Source organism: Marmota flaviventris, chromosome 4, assembly GCF_047511675.1.
Source record: "Marmota flaviventris isolate mMarFla1 chromosome 4, mMarFla1.hap1, whole genome shotgun sequence".
Taxonomy (NCBI): Eukaryota; Metazoa; Chordata; class Mammalia; order Rodentia; family Sciuridae; genus Marmota; species Marmota flaviventris.
Window position 1 is genome coordinate 24,103,188 of NC_092501.1, and position 17,487 is coordinate 24,120,674.

Below are 17,487 nucleotides of genomic sequence, written 5' to 3' on the forward strand. Positions count from 1 at the left end.
CTGAATTTCAGGATGGAAAAAGAATTTTTTTAATTTCCATGACTGAATTGAAATGGAAATTGCTTGCAAATCCATTTTATGGGATTGACAGGTAATGAAGGAAAGAAAAGCATTGTGTCTTACGCAAAACTAATTATTTCCATGGACTATTTGTTTGCTTCCTAAAACTGCTCAGTCAGGCAACTAGTATTATTCCTATTTTACAAAATAATAAATAGCCTCAGAAAAATAAAATTATTTGCCCAAAGTGACCAGCTAGTAGAGTTGAAGAAATTTAAAAATCCAAAGAATGACTCATTGTCTTGGCCCCTAAAATGGATAACAATGTAGAGGAAAGGGTATATGTTCAGGAAAAGATGTAACACATAATGGCTGTTATTTTAATCTAGCTATCTTATTAAATGAAATAACAGAACCTTATTAAGAGGTTTATGAACGGGCACTTTTTGGCCTTTGGAATTCTAATCTATTCTGAACTTCTTATTTAATAGTGCAAACATTTTTTTGTACAAAATAAAAATCTTCAGAATAGTGACTCAATCGCATTTTTTACTGTCATTCAGCAATTTTATGAAATAAGCTTAGATAACAATGTGGCTTTATAAGAATTTGGGAATAGCGAAAATGTTTGGATAAATGCATAGATACTTAGAAATGCATAAATGTCAGAAATCTGGTGTTGAAAAAGACAAATTGGTTCTTGACTTGCTATGTTGACAACTTTTCATTTTGGAAGATAAAGTTATATAGCTAATTTCTATCAAAAAGGATAAATTGGATGGTAAAACAGAAACAGGAAATAACCATATCATGTCAGAGCTCCTGGTAGATAAAGAGTCAGACAAATGTGTCCCTTGCATATTTCAAATAGATGAGAGAAGTATACCCAGAAGAAGAACAACATTTCCCATCCCTCTCTTTACTCACCTACCTACACCAAATTAGACCTAACTTCTCACATACAGGTATACTTTTAATAAACAACATTTTCCAATGGAAGGCCCTAGGAGGAAAGTGGAACCTCAAAATAAAAATAAATTATTGGTAACATGTATTTGGTGCTTTATGTGTATTAATCCACTTAACCCTTAAATGGTCCTAAAAGTATTCGTTCATTTTAAAAGTTGAAAAAAACTGATGCTAACAAAGTTATAAACTTGGCAAAATCTTCATAACTATTAAGTAGAAATGGAAGGATTAAAGAAACACTCTCAACCAGTAGCGTAATATATTCTAGATATGATGGACTGAATGGCTAGAAAACATTCTTCCCTAGATAAATATTTTAGGCTTTTGGGTCCTTCTGTTCTCAACTACTTTATTCTTGTAGGGTAAAAACAGCCATAAATGATATATAAATGAATGAGGGTGGCTGTTTTCCAATGCAACTTTATGGACACTGAATTTCAATTTCATTCATATTTTTAATAGCATTTATTTTCGGAGAAGTTTTAGTTTCACAGCAAAGCAGAGGGGCTATAAAGATTTTCATATATCCCCTACCCCACACATGCAAGCTTCCCAGACTGCCAACATCCCAACCAGAGTGGTACATTTGTTACAATTCATGAATACATACTGACAAATTATCATTAAAGGTCCTTGTATATGTACATTAGTTGTTCACTATTGATGAATTTCAAGTTATAAGTTATCATTTGTATTTTAATGTTTTAAAATGTAAAAAACATTCTTAGCCCTTTGGGCTGTAAAAAAAAAAAAAAAAAAAAACACCAACCAAACAAAAACAACAAAAAAACCCAAAACAGTTGGCTGGATCTGGATCTAGCTCAATGGCCTTAACTTGGACATCTGTGGTCTGTAGCACAATGATTGGATTAGCAATGGAGAAATTAATTGATTAATTAATTTGTAAATTAAAATGTTCTATGTCAGAGGATGTAGTTCCAAGTTCTTTCTCTTTATTCCCTCTTTAAAGGAAATAAAATCCTTTAGAAGAACATTTAGAAAATGTTGCTTATTAAAAGTGTACCTGTATGTGGGAAGTTAGGTCTACTTGGTGTAGGCAGGTGAGTAAAGAGAAGGATGGGAAATGTTCTTCTTCTTCAGATAGAAAGCAATACTTTTAGAGTTCTCAAAACCTGGAGCCAGAAAGGCAGACTGTGAGACCTGGCTTTGGCATTCAAGCCAGCTATAAAAGTTCTCTGACTTTCCCCTGTACAGTGAGAACATTAAAAATACCTACTAGATGGGTTCATTGTGAGTGTGGACTGCGATCATACAGGCATCATCAATATAGTAGTGCACCTCAAAATTAATTAAATACTAGTGACGAGGAACACATTTTCAATAGTATAGTACATTCCAGCTTTGTATCCCTATAGATGAGATATACTGTTATTCAGTTTTGCTAAGCATATTAGAATTAAAATTCAATCCACAATATTTGTTTCACCAGTTACCAGTTTAATGGCAATTGAGTAGGTTAAATGCTGCAGCTACATTTCAGTAATGTGGTTTTTGATCTTACCACTGAACATTATCGTTTCCCTAGAAAGATTTTAATTATGACCTTTAAGCTTACTTCTTTTTTAAAGATCCAGTAGGTACCTCTTTGGAATCCTCTTTGCAAACTTTCCTTCTATATTATTTCATGTTTATACTTCTATTATACCAATCCATTCAAGCATGAGACAAACTGTTATGAGGCCATCTTAAACCTGCTCCAAATTGGTTTCCAGCCACTTCAAATATAACTAAATCTGTTTTGAAAATGTAGGGATCCTTAATCATGGCTGATTAATGACTTAAGTCTTTTAGGAAAAGAATGCCACCACAAAAATAATTTCTTCAATTGTTTACATGATTTTACCTTGAGTAAAAGTAGAGTTCGTATTTTACAATTTTTCAAAAATTTTTGTCATGCCCACCACTGAGAGAAGAAACTAGAGGATTTTCCTTTTTAATATTTCAGAAGAGGGGTTGGAGTTGTGGCTCAGTGGTATAGTGCTCACCTAGCATGTGAGGCACTGGGTTTGATTCTCAGCATCACATAAACATAAATAAAATAAAGGTTCTGTGTCTATCTCTGATGAAACATTGGTGAAGGTTAAATAATTGGGCTTTAACTAAAAGCGTTAAAATGCAAAATTTTTAAAAAGTTCGCGATGCTATTAAAGAAATTTTAAAAAATATTTCAGAAGTGCTCTTCACATGTAAGATTATAATACTGGGTATTCAGTTATTGTTCATGGAGTTCATAGAGCAAGATAAATTAGGAAACAGGTTCTACCCTCAAATATATCTATAGTCATCACTTGTTTCTAGGAAGTGAGGGTCATAGGGAATTCTGTGCTTTAATGAATTTGTTTGGGGACATATTCAATAAGATCACTAAAATTATTAGAGGAAGAACGTCATCTTCCCACTTGGGAAAGTAGAGTCAAAGGAGACTTTTAAGTGTTTAAATATGTTTTCCTATACCTATGTCTCTACAACTTGAGGCATCAAAGAAAAAAAACTTAACATATAACATTCAAATAAGCTAAAGCAAAATTCAAGATTCTAACATGAGCAAGTCAAATATTTGTAAAAATCAAACAAAACACATTGAGTTTGGAAAAGAAATATCAATATCTCCTATTAAATTTCAGGCATAATAATGATGTGGCAAAAAAAAGTGATATAGTCATCCCTACATATTCACACAGATTTGGCCAAGGACTCTCTTGGATACCCAAATCCACAGCTGTTCAAGATTCTTAAATAATAAAATGGCATATTATTTTCACATAATCTTGCATATCCTCCTATATAAATTAAATCATTTTTAGTTATAATACCTAATACAATGCAAATGATATGTAAATAGTTGTTCTACTGTATTGCTTTTGAAATAATTATAAAAAGTCTGTCATATTCAGTACAGATTGAGGTCTTCCCCCCCCCCAAATATTTTTTATCCAAGGTTGGTTGATTCTGCAGATGTGGGGCTCGTGGATAAGGAGGGCTGACTGTGCTATCATCTCCTGACTCGACCTCCAAATGCTAAGTTGTTGAATAAAAAGAGTCTGGGGGCAGAGACATATGTAATCTGTTACATTAACAACAGTAGTACTGACTCTAAAGAGTACTGACTGAATTTGAATCTCCTCTTCAGCATTTAATAGCTGGGTGACCTTGGGCAAATTATAAAAACTTTCTATGCACTGGTATTCTAATCAGACACGGGATGAGAGCATTTAATACTTAGCACGCACCTGTCACCTAGTAAGAATTTAACATTAGCTATTATTTTTATTATCGTTTTCATGTAGCAGGAAAGACTTTCAGTCTTCAAAATGACAGGATAGTCCAAGAAATTAAATTCCCCTGCCTGCTTGTACCCTAATCATGCAGTGTAGCCCAACTAGAGATGCTCCATTTCAGATCTGAGTACCTAGTGATCTGGGGTCTTCTCCCATCTCCAGTCAAATGAGAAAAATAAGAACAAATTAACCTGACTTAAAAATATTTGATTTAAAGGCCTGTTCTTTATTCTTGGATTATAACCCTTGTATTTTTGTTTTGTTTTGTTTTTGTTTTACGTTAAATTCTCTGATGAAACACTGGTGAAGGTTAAATAATTGGGCTTTAACTAAAAGTTAAAGTGTTAAAATGCAAAATTTTTAAAAAGCTCGCGATGCTATTCTGGGTCCTAAAATTCATGAATATCTTAAAGTTCAGAAATGACCTCAGACCCCTCTGGTCTCCCAACACAACGAAGGCCACAGCCAACCCTCCCGGGAGAGGTGAGAGGAGAGACGCCCTCGCGGAACCTCAAGGCGCCTGACCGCCGGAAATGGATGGGGAGGGGTGATGGCGCAGAGGGAGGCGGGGCCCATGTGGGACACGCCCCTTCTCACTTGATCCTACCCGCCAACTGGCCGCAGGGTCCAGAGCTTTAGCCAATCCTCAGAGCTTTTGGAAGTGCCTGCCGAACAGTGCTGAGTAGAGCCAATGGGAGGCTGCGTTACAGCTCTGATACCGGAGTGGAGGGCCTAATCACTAGGGCTGGCCTAAGGTGAAACCGGGTAGTGGTTGTCTTGGCCCCACAGGACCCGGCTACACTTTGTTTGAAAACTCGCCGGAGCGGGCTGGCGACGGCGGCAGAGATGGATACGCCGGCGGCTGGAGCGTTGGAGCGGCTGGGGGCAGGAGTCAGAGGCCGTTTGTGAAGTCAACCGGTTCTCAGCTGCCTCTCAGGGTGCGGCCCCCACATCATCATGGGGCGGGGAACTCATTTCCAATGTAGAACTCGCGGCCCACCCTGAACCTATTAAATCGGAAATGCAGCGCTGAGTCGTGGGTGATTCTTAGGCACTCTTAAAAGACCTAATCATTCGGACATTTTCCTCACCAGCAAATCTGAGCCTGAGTACAGGAAACCAGACTTTGGGGCAGGTAGGCAGCCCCTTGATTGTGATGGTAAGAAAAGTGTCCTGGATGTGTTCTCCAGATCCTTCTGCCAGAGTCTTAAGACCTCATTTACCCTCGGGACTAGTTTAGAATAAAATGAGGCTCTCTGATCTGCCTTCTCCTGGCGGTGAAGTGGTGATAAAAATAGAAATCCACTGGACTCTGGAAACTATGGAAGACGTCATTAATATTTCTCAGTGGGGACATTACCTATTATTTATACAGCCTTATATAATGAATTGATCAATGTGGTCTTCCCACTATTTAACACCTACTGAGTGTCCAGTATGGGATTTGGAAGGATGGATTTGAAGGAGATTGGAGGCTGGGAGACCAAACAGGCCATTCAGTTACCTAACTTAAGGTGAGGTGGAGAGAGTGAGATTAAATGGATGATGGAAAGGAAAGAATGAGGGAGGTTTCTCAACTCAGAAACTAAAAGACAGGAAACTTGACAGGGCATCTCTTGAAATGACAATAGGTTGTCCCGTTGGAAATTTCCAATGAGCACATAGAAATCTAGATTATAAAGTCCAGATCTCACTGAAGATGTTAGTTTTGGGATTTTCAGCACAGATAATGATAGAACCCTCCAAGTCATTTGAGTATTTTGAGATAGGAAATGCATTTACATTTCTCTAGGAGGGCCTTGAGGAGACTCCTTAGTTAGATCATATGTCAAATAAGTCAAATGAGCCAAGGGAATGCACTTGATAAAATGAAAGCATGTTATTATACACATAGGTGAAGTAAAATATTAGACATAACTTCACTGTTGATTTTTGCCCACTTTAGAGCCCATAGTCAAAGGCCTCCAGGCTGTTCTGTAAGTAGAGGCCTAAGAATCCTTGATGAGTCTTCACATCATGGAGGAGGGCTGATACTGTGGGATCTTTCTTCATGGCTGCTATCCAGAGCTTAAGTTTTGGAGTGTGGGCTACACACCTGTGGAAGGAAGCCAGAAAAAGGTGTGAGCTAGGTAAACTAGATTGGCATCACAAAATCTTCTAAAGATCATTATCCTTGTCTGCAATTTAATTTTGTTTTCCTCTAACCTTTTTAAAGATTAAAAACATTTCCTTAAAGTGCATGTAATCACAGACTATTAGATTTTAAAGGTATCACAGAGCTCTTTGTTTTATAGAACAGGAATCTGAGAGTAAAGTGACTTGCTCAGTTTGCATAAGCACTTGTCCAAACTGAGAGACTGATAGCTTTTTAAGAGAGAATTTGGAAGACAAACAAGAATGTTAAATTTTAATTATTCTATCACCAGATTGTAACTAAAAAGTCATCCTAAATAGCTGTAGTCTCTAAGAAGTGGGAGAATGTCAGGGTGGCTGGCTGACAAAACTCAAAACATTTTAGAAAATAGCGTGGAAATCTTATTGGTAATTGGGAGGTTAACCCTGGTCATAGAATCCTGCAAAACATCCTTATAAAAATGTACATCCTATGGATTTTTAATCCAGAGGGAAGAAGTAAATTATGAAGCATTTTATTCCATGTCACAGAAATTTCCCACCCTCCAAGGAGTAGCAAATGTAAGTATATGACTTGCTTTAGATAGCATGGGACCCTCCTGTCTGTTTTCATGCATACCAGTTGTATTAAATATTTTAACTTTTTTTTTTTTTTAACTTTTATTTGTTCAGAAAAAGTACAATGTGTACTATTTCAACTATCCTAAATCATGGACATAATATTTGAAGGTCTTACTCATTTAGCTCCACTGCTTCCAGCCGTTCAAACCAGGGCCAGATGAGATAATCAATCATAGACACAGAATTGCCACCAAAGAAGGTTGTCTTCTTATTAGTCAGAACCTGAACATTAAAAACATAAAGAGTACTGGTAATTTGTGCATCTAGTAAGAATCATCATCAGAAACAATGAAGGCAAATTAAGTAAAGCATATGAGAGCAACATCTCTTATTTTGACATATCCAAGTTGGGTTTTTGTCTGATCAAAAGTTTAAACAGCTTTAGAGTCCATTGGATTGGCATAAAAAGAAACGATGAACAAAATAATCTGAAAAATGGAGAAAAACAGGTCACAAAGCATAAGATCCCTGTAAAATGCAGGACTTACATGCAGAATGTAGAAATAACTGGGAGTCAGTAAGAAAAATGGCAAAAAATTCATTAGAAAAATGAGCAAGAGGATGTCCAGATGGCCAATAATCATTTGAAAGGGGCTCAACTACATTAGTTGTCATGGAAATGCAATTAAAACTAAAAAGCAATTGCACTGTGTATCAGTTAGAATGGCTAAATGAACAAGATGGAACCACTGCTGGTAAGAGTATAAATTGGTATAACAGGTTTTAGCAGCACGCATACTCTGTAACCCGGCAGTTCTACTTGGAAATGTAACATAAGTCAATCAAAATTCTGTAATAGTTCAAATGTGAAAATGTTAATTGGGATTACATTAGATAAGTTGTGTTGTAGTCAAACTGTAGAACACTGTACAAAGAACAGGAAAGAACTACACAACGTAAACTTAATATTGAACGAAAGACATCAAATCCAAAAGAGTGTGTATGATATCATTCCATTTGTATAAAGCACAAAAAGAACCCAAACTGATATTCTGGTTCTTGATATGGGTCTGCTACCATGATTGTGTTCACTTTGAGAAAATCCATCATGTAGTACTCATATGCTTTGGGTGCTTCTCTGGTTGCAGTTTTTTCAATTAAGAAATGTCTTCAATATACCAGAAATAGACTGGATTAAACAAATGGAAATATACAGGAAAAATACTGTAAAACAGATGACAATTACTTGAAAACCAAGCACAAACAGGATGTTTCTGAAATTTAAGAAAGTGAATTGACATTAAGGTTTTGCCAAAGGGGAAAATTGAGACTCTTGTCTGGCTAACTAAACAAGCACCAAGAAATGTTTCCCTTTATAAATAAACTCCAGAATTTTTCTTAGGGCCCATGTAACATTATGCATTTTTGATTGATTATATCTACCCAACTATTCATCTCAGTAAATACTACTAAAATGCAATCATCTAAAGAATTATGTTCTGCATCTTTGCAGCTTTTACACTGTCCAACAGAAGAATATAAAATTATTCAGGAAGAAATATAACCCCTGCCCCCATCAGTTACCATTAAGAAAATTTAACTGGTAATGAAAAATCTACTTCTGTAAAAAAAGACACCAGGCTCAAATGTTTTACAGAAACAGCCAGATTAGAAAAAAATAGGGAACATTACCCAACTCATTTTAAGAGGTTAGATCAGCCTGTAATCCCAGCTGTTCAGGAGGTCGAGGTAAGATGGCATATACAAGGCCAGTACAGACTCTGTCTCAAACAAATAAAAAGGGCTGGAGATGTACCCCCCAGTGAGAAAGCACCCCTCTGGCTTCTATACCCAGTACAAGAAAAAAGAAGTTAGACTATTTCCAGACAACAAAACAATTGAAGATACTGTGAGAATAGATTATGGGTCAGTTCAGTTAGGAACACATGTACAAAACTTTATTAAGGATTATATTAACTTTATGAACTACAGTACATAGGAAAGTCCATTGAGAACAAGGTTTTATCTCAGTTATGTTAGTTTGGTTAGACACCAGAAAAATCTATCAGTAGCACCACATTCACCAGATAAAAGGGGAGAATTCTGTGAACATTCCAGTAGATGTAACAGATGCCAAAAAAATTAAACATGATTTTTTTAAAAATTAGCAAATTGAAACTCCATGAAAAAAGTTTCAGAAAAAACTCACAGTAAACTTCGGTACTCATTCCCATAAATGACAGCAAGTGTGAATTCTCTCAGTAAAACTTAAGGCTGTGTATGAATGGAATATCTCAAGGCTAAGAGGAAGGCTCTGTCTCAAGCCTATATTACAGCCTCTCCAAAAAAGACAAAACACATCTGGGCTTCCTCAAGTGTTTGTGTGGTTCATGGCAATCTTTTTGCAGTGAGAAAAGTTTTATTATATAATACCAAGTGGGGGAAAAACACAATGACATCCATGCTCTGATCACATTTTTTAAAAATATAGACAAAGACTGGAAACAAGAATGTAAAAATGGAAACAGGTGACAAATTGTGGAGATGTGTATAATATTTTTCTCTTTTCTTTGTTATTTTAATGTCAATTTAACAAAGTATTTTAAAAACAAACCTTTGACAGTGCTTTTGGGTGTTTGGGTTTATATCATAAGCAGAACATCTTACAGCAATCAACTTTAAATTAATTTTTTTATTTTGAATTCTTCCTAATTGCCATAAAGTGACTTGGGAAATGGAAGTATGAAAAAAAGAGTAAAAGGAAAAGGAGGTAGATATAGAGTATCTTGTATCATGATCAAAGCTATGAGAAATGATTACCTCCTCTAGCTTGCTGAATTCTTTCTTCAATTCTTCTTTTAGGCCAGACCAGTTTTCTTTATTTTGCCCTTTAATAAAGTTTGCCATCAAAGATGGTACCTAGGGAGAGAATGATTTCTTAGTGAATCAGTTTGAGGCTCACTACCTTAGCACTCCTACATAAAAACATGATTAATTTAGGCCCTAAGGAACTTAGTGAGAACCTGTCTCTAAATAAAAAAATCAAAAGGGCTGAGGATGGAGCTCATTGGTAAAGTGCCCCTGGCTTCAATCCCCAGTACAAAAACAAAAAAACAATAAAATTCTCATAGTATGATATTCCAAAAATGTCTCAGGTGCACCAAGTCCCTACATTAACAAAGGCCACAGAATGATCTTAGAAACAGTTTTGTAGACTAAGATGATATGTTGGTTAGGATTTTATGAATTGCTCATAGGATTATTGGGAGGCGGGGAGGGGAGGGGGGATAGTAGAGGATAGGAAAGGCAGCAGAATACAATAGAATAGTATGGCAGTATGTAAAAACGTGGATGTATAACCAATGTGATTCTGCAATCTGTATATGGGGTAAAAATGGGAGTTCATAACCCACTTGAATCAAATGTATGAAATATGATATGTTAAGAGCTATGTAATGTTTTGAACAACTAATAAAAAAAATAAAATTAAAAAAAAAAAAAAAAAAAGGATTGTTGGGAGGCCGAATAAACAGACCTGGATCTAAGAACATTCCAAAATCTGAGAACTGGCCTAATGGGAGGTGCCCACTGCTGCCAGTGCCAGCTGAGCATTAATGTTACAGCTCATGCTGCTGCCAGTAAGTGGATTCTGAGGTTATCACTAGTGCTACTAGCCCCCCGTGCCATTATTGTTCTGGAATTTAATCTTGTAACCTCCACTGCACCTGAGAGCTGGAAGCTCTGCCACCAGCAGCACCAGCGACCCTTACCAAGCTTCATATCATGTCTGAATTGAATGCTAACGTGTGTGATAGGAAGAACCTAGATCACAGGCAATGGCCCCAGTGGTAGAGGGAACTGGGGAAAGGGATTTTTCTGAGTTCTACCTTTCTACATAAAGAGGTGGTACAAACGGGATTACCTAAAGAAATGACAGGTGTAGTATCAGATGCTTCAATGCTTGTAGTGAAAGCACTGAATCTCCAATTTTACTTTTCATGCTCATTATTTCTGTATTTTAGTATTTGGTCTTTAAGATCTCATTCAGAGAAGCACACTTAATCCGATTTAAATAAACAGGTACTTGTAAAAACATTAGAATCTCATGAAATCCCATCAATGTCAGTACAGCTTGCCCTTTTGGAACTGAAGGTTTGCAGGCAACAGTTGTCTGCATTTCCATCTCTACCTGATTTACTGGTTCTGTCTGCATTTCCATCTTCACTTGCCTTACCTTTTGTCTCTTCTTGTTTTCCGTATATCAGTTTCCACTCAATGCTCTTCCATTTTTGCTTCCCCTAAAGATGAACTTCTGTGGCTTTGATTTTTCAAGTCTCCTTTATCTATTTTATACTGATTTATACTGACACACACACATCCACTTGTTTTTTCTCCTTAACACCTTTACTGAATTAGTTTCTGTGTCAAAATTTCTAAATTCCCAGGAGAGAAGATGACTAGCCAGGTATGGCAAGGCGGGATTGGGGTTTATTTCTGGACTAATGAGCTGTGGCCAGGAGAGCAGGATCATAAGCCATCTTTTTTTGAAAGTGATCAGGGAAATAATGGTGGGAATCTCCAGCTTTACTTTTCATGCTCATTTTCTTTTTGGATGGTACAATGAATTTTGGAACCAATTTTTAAACACCCCAACATTTCTTGTAAAAGTCACATTCCATTTCCACCAACTTTAACAGCAGCCACTCTGCTTTTCTTTGACCCTTATCCTGGGAAGCCACATGATTCTCTCCTCCCTTCCCTATACCTTTGCAATACTCCTAAAACAAGAAGATCTCCCTATAAATCTCTCAAATATTTTAAATATTTTTAAAATACATTCTTTCTTTAGAGGCAAAGCATTCCTTTATATACTAACCATGTTACCAAGGTAATAATGTTTAAAGGGATGTAGTAGGACATTGCTATTCTGGGTATCTACATACACATCCACTGGTTTTTCTTTGCTGATACTAATTGTTAACAAATCCACGTTGATGCTAATTAATGATGTAAACATTTCTTAAGGGATTCCATTTATTCAGTCAGCTGAGAGTTAGGGCCAACACAGAGTTGATGCTCACTGCTAGATGCTATGACTGTAACAAGAGCTAACACTGAGTAGGTCCCATGAGACAGACTCTGCTCTAGGTGTTTCATATTAATTGATTTTTACCTCATGAGATGGGAACAATTATACTTATTTGAAAATGATGAACTAACTAAATAAATAATTAAAAATGATGAACTTAAGAGGCAAAGTAACAAGTAACTTGCTCAGAGTCACACAATGTGCAAGTAGCCAAGCTGGTCACAAATGCAAGCAGTGGACCAAGAGTGATCAAAACACAGCCTCCACACTCACAGAGCTCACATTGCCAGTGCAATACATGGGCAAATGGTGGGTGATTACGAGGGCCAAGTGTCACAACAGGGAAGTGAGCATATCTGGGACACAGAGTAGAGCACTGACCAGCCCAGACAGACATCTGGAAGGTAGCAATACCCAGGCAGATATGTGAAAGATGCCTGGGGAATAACCAGGCCAGGTAAGACTGTGAGAGCCTTGTCCATCAGGAGTTGAGAAAGAGAAGGTTCCAAGTATGGGGAAAAGTGCAGAATGACTGGAAAACAAAATGTCAGAAGAGTGAAAAGAGAACACTTTGGAGAGGTAAGAGGGAACCAGATCATGGAAGGACTTATGGGACATATCAAGCTGACAAGAGCATATTGCTCTATTGTCTTCCACTCCCAAATCACCGAACCATCATAAATTACAGTGTTGATTTACTTAAAAAAAACAAAGCATTTTCAAATAGAAACTGAAATTCCTTGTATACCCACCTTAGAAAATAACTCAAAGACCATCTTTTGGCAAGCTTTTTCATAAGGGTCATCCGGCAACAGCTTCTTCCCGGGATATGCTTCATCCAGGTACTCACAAGTGATGGTAGATTCAGAGATCAACTGACCCTGACTGTTTTCCAGAACTGGCACTAAACCCAGGGGATTCTTCTTGAAATACCACTCAGGCTTATTTCTCAGGTTGATATTGATGATTTCATGCCTGAAAGATACAAGACTATGAAGAGACTGAACCATTTTCTGTATTTCTGTATAAATTTTTAAGTCCCACCATCTACTTAGTTCAGACCCCAATTTTAGGGGTTATTTCTGCCTTGATTTCCTCCATACCAGTTTTTTGTTGTTGTTTGTTTGTTTGTTTTAAGAATTTGAATATTTTAGCTGGCTGTGGTAGCACACATTTGTAATCCCAGCTATTTGAGAGGCAAAGGCAGGAGGATCACAAGTTTGAGCCAGCCTTGGCTACTTAGTGTGGGCCAGTCTCAAAATAAAAAAAATTAAAGAGAGCTGGGAATGTAACTCCATGGTAAAGCACCTGAGTTCAATCCCTAATACCTAAACAAATAAATAAAAATTAAAAATAAAAAGAATATGACTATTTTGACTATTCAACTGTTTTGACTATTCCACTTCCTATGAGTGGAATCATGTAGTATTTATCTGAGTGATTTATTTTACTTAGCATAACGTTCTCAGAGTCCATCTATGTTGTCACATATTGCATAATTCCCTTTTTAAAGGTGGAACAGTATGTACTTATCACATTTTCTTGATTTATTTATCTATGGATGGATATTGGCATTAGACCAATTGTGTAAGAGTGCTAATATCTCTTTGAGATCCTGATATTGATCTCGAAGAAATGGGCATCTAATTGAATTGTATCCACTACACACCATATAAGAATTAATATGAGGGCTGGGGATGTGGCTCAAGTGGTAGCGCGCTCGCCTGGCATGCATGCGGCCCGGGTTCAATCCTCAGCACCACAAACAAACAAAGATGTTGTGTCTGCCAATAACTAAAAAATAAATATTAAAAAAAATTCTCTCTCTCTCCCTCTCTCTCTCTCTTTAAAAATAAAAAAAGAATTAATATGATAAAATTCAGTTTCTTTCACTTTGATTCAATTACTCTGAATTTAACAACAACGACCAAAAAAAAAAAAAAAAAAAACTTGCTTTTTTTTCCCCCAAGAGTTATTAAGGGATCTTAAAAAATTCACTCACAAAATAAACTTTCAAATTAAATCCCCATAAATTGTTATGCTTTTTAAAATGTAACTAGTTTTAAAGCATTCAAGTTAAACCAAAAAAGGAAAAAAACAGGTGAAGTCCAGGCTATTTTCAGACTGTAATTAGAACTACCATGTATCTTGCTTGAGAGATTAAAGAAGAAATAAAAGAAGGGCAAATGTCATGTAATTGTTAAAACCAGATTTATATAATTGTCAAAGCTGGATCAGTGTCCAATAGAAGAATTACTCAAAAGTAATAGACACCAACATCTTTGTTTCCTGTTTCTCCATGCATAGCAGTAGCTAGAACAGTATTTGGTGTGAGATTTTAAATAAATAATCCTCTGTAGAAACACACGAATAATCAATTTGAACGTGTGTGTGTGTGTGTGTGTGTGTGTGTGTATTAAAAGGCTCATGTGCTGACACAATACTGAATGCATTCACATTCCAGCCAATTATGAAGAAAAACAGGAATCCCTGCCAAAGAATTATCAACATTTTTTAAAAATTTATATTATGAAAACAAAAGGTAGATCCTGGGCTTTTGCCATCAAGAAGTCTCTCAGAATACACATGCATTTTGGTAGCCTGGCATTTTGAGCCAACAATATACCAGTACCCCCACTCCCAAAGCTGGAAGATATACCTTTTAGGGAAAACCATAATTGAATAGTTACATCATGTGGTAAAAATCTAGTACTTCACCAGTAAAAGTTTCCTGGGGTTCAAAGTTAAAACTGATCCATGAACATAGTAGACCTCTATTGTATGCACTACCTCCCCCACTAGAGCCTCCCTCCCCACTATTATGGTAAAATAATTTCATTTTTCTTTAGAAAACTGTCTCAGTAAGATAGATGTTTCCAACCTAAGGTTCCAGAGGGAGTCACATAACTCATGACTTTGATCCCCTGAATCCATTATGTCCTACTCCTAGATTATCCATCACATAAGTATAAGAAATGTTTTTTAATCCAATTTGAATCTTACTTGGAATGAAAGATTACAGCAAAGATTACAGTGTTTTAGATAAGCATTACTAAATAATGAACATTTTATGTTCTCAAAATCATAATTTCATCCAAATGAAATGCAAGTCTTAGGGAAGTGGTAGCTAATCCAAAAATAATTTTTCTTCCAAAATCATCTTACATTTCTTTTCAGGAGAAGTGTCTACTTAACCAATTTTCCCCTTAGATGATTAAAATTACAAACTCTAAGCCCATAGAAGGAAAACTCCTTTAAGAACGTTGTTTTAAATTTCCACAGAGCCTTCTACACCACCGGTATCTAATAAAGGTTCAAAAGATTCCCCAGGTCACTGGAAGGGAAGTTGTTCCAATGGACACCAGGCATAAGAAAAACCAAGTGACCTGTCCATTATGAATAACCCATCAGTCAACAACTGATAGTTTCAATAATGAGGCTTCGCAAAAGACTGAATTTTTAGGCACAGACAATTCATATATATATATATATATATATATATATATATATATATATATATATATATATATATATATACTTTTAGTTGTCAATGGAACTTTATTTTACTTATTTATATGTGGTGCTAAGGATAGAACCCAGGGGTTCACACATGCTAGGCAAGCGCTTTATCACTGAGCTACTACCCCAGCCCCAGACACTTTATTTTATGTTGACTAAAGTAACAACACAATCTACCGGGGTGTAGCCAGGATATTTAACTCATTGCTCTTCCAAGGAGGGTCAACCCTGTACTAGGGCAAATTACTGTTTCGGAAGGCTCCATAGAGCACCCATGAGTAATAACCAGATAAGAATGAATAGTCACTAGGGTGTGAAAGCAGAAAACACGGAACCAGGAACCTGGGGCCTACCAGAGCTAAACTGCTGCCAATGATCGCCAGTGATCTTATCCAAGAGAGATCTTGGGCAAATCACTAACTTTACTGCACCTTTAGCTTCTCCAATTCTTTATAAAATGTTGGTTAATATGGAATGCGCTGTCCTAAACTAGGGGAGTCTGTGCCATTTTTCCCTCTTGAGGAAAGGGTCTGTAATTTGCCATATTCCCCACAAAAGGCTGACAATATACTGTCGTAAAACACAAAAAGATCTCCAAATGCCCTCTCCAAAATTCCCAGCCCTGCCGCCCGCCGCAGTCGCCTCTCTGCAGGATCCGGGAGTGCCTGGTGCCTCCGTTCTTACTCGATTCCTTTGGCCTTCAGGACCAACAGCGTCCTCTGGGCAAACGGACAGAACCTCATGCTGTAGACGCGGATCAAGCCTTCCGGGACCGGCCCTGGGGGCGCGCTTCCTGCCGGGGAGAAGCAGAGGCGGTTACGGTCCCGGCACCAGCGACCTTCAGCCTCCCCCGGTCCCCCCAGACGCCACGGAAAGAACCCCGCAACACGGCCCGGGCCCGTTCCCCATCCGCGCGACTCGGCTCCCGGAGTAGCCTCACCCAACACGCGGCTCGGGGGCACCGAGATCACCCGCTCCTGGCGGCAGGCAGGCCTCACCCTTTGCTAGGCTCCTGGCTGATCCCCCCGACATCGTGGCGCAGCGCCGGCCGAATTCTCCACGCCTCGGCTCTGGGGTTTGCAGGCGATTCAGGAAATAGGTAGCTCCTCCCTCCCAGCTCAAAAGTGCCTGCCCCCGGCTGCCGCCAACTCCGCCCGAACTCTGTCCCCCGACCCCGCGCAGCCTGCACTCTGGACAGAACGCACGCGCGCAGCGAGCCGAATAGGTGCCGGCGACCGACGTACGCAGTCCGTTTCCCAGCCTCACTAAGAAGAAAGCCGCGGCGATGCAGGCCGAGGGGCTAGAGGAGCAATGTAGTCAAACAGCCAGATGCGCCCCCATCCAGCCTCCTGGTTTTAAGAGATGTCCCTTAAAACACGGGAGGGGGTTGTCGTGTCAGTCTCCTACAGGCCAAGATCTTCTGCCACCGGGAATGCACAAAAGGAGATCAAAACGCTCAGACCAAAAGTGGTCTCCTGTCCGCCCTGTACCTATGACCTTGACCCTGCCCCTGACCTCCCTACCTCCCAGACCATCCTGACCCCAGACCAGGAAGGCGCTCCCAGGCGGTTTTCAAGGGGCATGGTCTTGGGACTGTTTCTCGCCCTGGGGGCCCTAGCCCGCATCACAGCGCCCCCTTGGTTCAAAGGCTTCCTACACTTAAGCACCTGTGGCAGGTACACATTCAATATTTCAGAGAGCTCTCTCCAAAGGCTCCTGTTCTCCAGACCCCCATGGCTTGTTGCAGGTCTCCGAGCCCCCTGGACAGTCTTTTCCTTTTTCTGCCAGTACTTGCTTGAAGTGACAACTGGGAGGGACACTGCCCCTACTCTCACCCACAGGACACCTTTTAACCTGAAAGAGTGCAAATGTGGATATTATTAACCTCCCAAGAGTGGTGCTGAAGCCAGATTTAAA

At 38.4% G+C, this 17,487-nt stretch overlaps 1 protein-coding gene across 1 annotated transcript; it reads right to left on the reverse strand.

Moving 5' to 3' along the window:
* Window positions 1-6,123: 6,123 nt before the first annotated feature.
* On the reverse strand, window positions 6,124-16,709 carry Gsto1 (glutathione S-transferase omega 1). Its single transcript, XM_027930344.2, has 6 exons — window positions 16,569-16,709; window positions 16,255-16,363; window positions 12,804-13,026; window positions 9,783-9,881; window positions 7,138-7,244; window positions 6,124-6,363 (listed from the first exon to the last, which is right to left on the reverse strand). The coding sequence occupies exons 1-6, from the start codon at window positions 16,600-16,602 to the stop codon at window positions 6,210-6,212; spliced, it is 726 nt and encodes a 241-aa protein (XP_027786145.1). The 5' UTR covers window positions 16,603-16,709; the 3' UTR covers window positions 6,124-6,209.
* Between the last annotated feature and the right edge of the window lie 778 nt (window positions 16,710-17,487).

Bases quoted from the DNA above. Each gene is read 5' to 3' on its own strand.
- Gsto1 (XM_027930344.2), bottom strand. From the start codon at position 16,602: ATGTCGGGGGGATCAGCCAGGAGCCTAGCAAAGG. The intron at 9,882-12,803 runs GTGGGTATACAA...TTCTCTCCCTAG, and splicing joins TCTTTGAGTTATTTTCTAAG to GTACCATCTTTGATGGCAAA. The intron at 7,245-9,782 runs GTAATCATTTCT...TTTAATGTTCAG, and splicing joins AATTCAGCAAGCTAGAGGAG to GTTCTGACTAATAAGAAGAC.